The sequence below is a fragment of the Glycine soja genome, chromosome 16, assembly GCF_004193775.1.
Source record: "Glycine soja cultivar W05 chromosome 16, ASM419377v2, whole genome shotgun sequence".
NCBI lineage: Eukaryota > Viridiplantae > Streptophyta > Magnoliopsida > Fabales > Fabaceae > Glycine > Glycine soja.
In genome coordinates this window covers 8,456,408-8,460,441 of record NC_041017.1, presented here as the reverse complement: position 1 = coordinate 8,460,441, position 4,034 = coordinate 8,456,408, and the positions used below count along the sequence as shown (strand labels likewise).

At 30.2% G+C, this 4,034-nt stretch overlaps 1 protein-coding gene across 1 annotated transcript; it reads right to left on the bottom strand.

Moving 5' to 3' along the window:
• Window positions 1–1,302: 1,302 nt before the first annotated feature.
• Window positions 1,303–2,636, bottom strand: LOC114388982 (MLP-like protein 43). Its single transcript, XM_028349536.1, has 2 exons — window positions 2,411–2,636; window positions 1,303–1,843 (listed from the first exon to the last, which is right to left on the bottom strand). Exons 1-2 carry the CDS (start codon window positions 2,592–2,594, stop codon window positions 1,572–1,574), a joined length of 456 nt encoding a protein of 151 aa, XP_028205337.1. The 5' UTR covers window positions 2,595–2,636; the 3' UTR covers window positions 1,303–1,571.
• Between the last annotated feature and the right edge of the window lie 1,398 nt (window positions 2,637–4,034).

Sequence of the window (4,034 nt, the reverse complement as noted above, 5' to 3'; positions counted from 1 at the left end):
TGAAATATATTAATTATATAAATTACTAATTTGATCACATCATTTGAGTAGTTGATAAAATTGCGATCAAGTTTTTGTTTTTTTTATGGTCTCCATGAGAAGTTGTGTCACTCATGTAATATATTTGATAAGAAGTTCCTACTTTATTTGACATGACAATTAAAAAATTATATTTGTTATCAATAAGTTTTATAGATTTGTTAAAATTTTTACTCATAGTAAAACATTAAATCAATCATAAAAATTAAAAAAATGATAAGACCCAAAATAGACAAAATTAAAAATCTAAGAATTTATATTTTTTTGGCAGTTTGATTTGATTTCGAGTTTTGTAGTGAAAATTGAACCATATTAAACTCCACATTATACTTGTATTAATTTTACTTAATGGGTTTTTAGAATTATGTAATATTATTTTAAATTTTGACAGTTATAGTATATGATTTATTATGTATTTTTTTATAAGAGGTTTGCAATATGTGATTTTTGTTAAAGTAATTAGTTATAAATATTGAATAAGTTATAACATTTTTTTTAGTAATTAAGGTGTATATTTTACTTTTATATATTACAAATTAAAAATGAGTAACAATATTTTTAAAAAGTACAGTTCCATTTTCATCCTTTTAGGGTGTGTTTGGATTTTCTATTAGAGGGTTTAAAAATTACCTTTAAAAACAAAATCAGTTGATCATGTTTGATTATCACTCAAAAGTATGTGTTTGAAAATAAAATCTTAGCTTGAAAACTCAATTTGAGAGAAATTAGACTTAAAGTATTTTTATAAACTTAAATTTAATCTAAACTTAAGTTTGCGAACTCTAATCTAAACAAGTTTTCAATACTCTTTCAAATGAATATAATACTCTCCTTAGAAGGATGCAAAAAGTACAACCGTAATTTTTTTTTATTATAATGTATTGATACCTTTTTTCTTTGATAAAATGTATTGATAATTAGTATCATATTTTTCAATTATTTCAATCAAATAAAATATAAATATAAAATTTAATTATATTTCATATAAGTGAGAATTTTGATGAAATACATTGAATGTTAGTTATTCAAGTTATTGATACGTATTGGTAGAAATAATAACTTTTTGGGCATATCCATAGCTAATACATATATATTAGCCTTTAAACTAATTAAGGATATATGAAATTTATTAATATTTAAATATTTTAAAACTTTCTGCTTTGATTCTTTGATTGTGACTTAAAAATGAAAAAAAATTAAAAGATTTTAATCATGTAGTTCAAGCTCGAATTCACTCGGTGAATATGTGAACCATAAGCCAAATTAAAGAAGCAAACATACTTATATTTAGTTCATTCAATTTAACAGACTGAAAAGAATACATAATTGGCTTCTCCTTGTTCACCCTATATTAGGAGCTAGAGATCAACTTCTTTTATTTTTTTGAACTACTCTAGAGATCAACTTCTTATTCTTTAGAAATCATATTTCACACTGACATGTTAGATAATTAATTAAGCACTCGTATATCTTCATGCTGAACACATTCTTTTTTATTTGTTTAAGTTATTTACTATATTGCATTATTGTTGCTACGCCTTCAGAGCATGGGCATCAATATCTTTAGTAGCAAGGTTGATAATGTCCAAGAAGCGATATGGAGGTTTAGTATCTTCATTCAGCTTCTCATATTCAATAGTCCATACAGTGATAGCACCACCTTCCTCCTTATCAATCAAATGCAAGTGGAGCTTAAAATTCTTGTAATCCTCACCAACGTCTCCATCGAAGATGTTGAATGATACTGACTTTTTCTCATCATCTATAGCTTCAATGCTCTCCTTATATGTAGTAACTTTCCCTTCTGTAGTTGTTCACAAGTTTTAACATTAGAAAAAAAAAAGTGAGAATTAATAGAGTAATACTTGCACAATAAAAAAGAAGCGTAAGGACAAAATGTATTTCAATTTCCTTGATTAACTTTTTGTCAAAATTGATTTTAATTCTTATATTATAAATTATTTTACTTTGTATTTTTGATAATGGATGAGTTTCGTCCTTCTTTATGAAACTTAGGAATTAAGATGATAGGGTGAAGGACAAAATTAACAATAATATAAAATACCGAAATCAAAATAATTATTTTTAAAGTATAAAAACTAAGACTAATTAATTTTGACGGAAATTTAGGGACTTAAAACACTGTAATTTTCTTTAAGATGAGTTTTAAAAGTTTTTTTAATCTTCAGAAATCAAAATAATATACTAAAAGATTTATAACAATTCATCTGCTCTATTCAATCAATATATGAGTCTTAAACTCTGGTGGTGTTTTTGATAAGTTGAATCTATATATGAGAATTAATTTGAAGGAAACAATTACTTCAGTTTTTATTTTCTAAACTGATCGAGTTACAAAAAGTGTGGTTACCTGTGGTAAAAGTCCAGCTCTTCACAGAGCCAATGCCATGCCAATCACCTTCATGCAACTGGCCCTCATGTACATTGTCAACAATGTTCGGCAAATTGTGAAGTTGCCTTGCATAAGCATTGAAGAACTTGGCAGCAGGTGATCGGATCTCAAGTTCTGTAATCACTTTACCCTTTAGCACCATCTCTTAATAAATAATAACTACACAAAGATAGTAGAAGTGGTTTCACAGCCTTATCATTATTGATGGAACCATTAAATAGACAATACATACACGATGCATACGACAAACTAAATTATAATTGTCCCATCATAAAATAATCTGAGCCATACCCTTGCTATTTCTGGAAGTTAGTTTGTCGGTTTCTAATTGGAAAATAAATTATGGAAAAGGCTGGCTATAGTTTGTAGGACAAATAAATTATGGAAAAGGCTGGCTATAGTTTGTAGGACATTATAATGCTACAAAATATATATTCAACATTGTCAATTTAACATCGGTTATAAGAAAAATCGATGTTAAATTACTCGCAGTGACATTTTTGTAAAAAAAGGGATGCTGTCAATTAATAGTTAATATCGGTTTTTCAAAAATCGATGTTGTTGGTTCATAGTTAACATTTATTTTTGAAAATTGATGTTGTGGAATGTGTGAATAACATTGATTTTATTCAAAAATCGATGTTGGGTCTTTTATAATAATTGTAATTCTGGCGCCTAAACCATCGAGCTCCTTTTGCAACCTTACTCCCTCACTCCCTCGAGCCTACTGTACCTAAACCCTTACTCCCTTGCCCACCGCATCGCTGAGTGCCCACTGCATTGAAAACCGTAGTTACATGCTCGCTGTAAGACTATTGGCAAACATACCAATGTTGTCGCAGGTTATAAATTTTATAAAAGAGATTGTCACACACACACACACACACACACACACACACACACACACACACACACACACACACACACACACACCCACACATGTGAAGCACAAGATCAATAGAAGAAATGATGAAGGATGCGTTGCATAGTCATTTCTCTATAGCTCTAGCTCCATTGATGAAGAAGATCCAGGGCCTACAAGCTCTACATGGAGCTACATCAAAGAGAGGGGACCTGTAAAACAAAAGACTCCAACACTCAAGTAAGTATGAGAGTTAGATGAGAATGAGTTGTGAAAAGGTGAGATAGAACCTGGTACTTATAAGTGGAGTGGCTGTTACAGTGGTGTAATAACCCTTGCAGATAATTGCTAGATTGTAGATAATAGCTAGTAGATAATTATAGCTTATAGATAATGTATGGCTTGTAGTTAAACGGATATCTTCCATGTGATAAGGAAGTTATATCATATTCAAAAAATGAAGTGGTTAGAGATAACTTGTCAGTTTGAGAGCCCGGCTGCTAAGGGCAATGTGTTCGTGCTCTTATGCCAAGCTGACATAGAAGGCTAACGTGTGTATTGGAGTGCCACTTAGATTGACACGTTTATTTTGTGGACCCTGGACAATACATAAGGCCCCTGAGCTTTGAGCCAGCTCGTGGGCGAGAAAGGTTGTCTAGTGTTGAGGGAAAATGTCTCATGTCAAGGGTAGTAGGCTTGACAAGTAGGAGGGTCACGAGT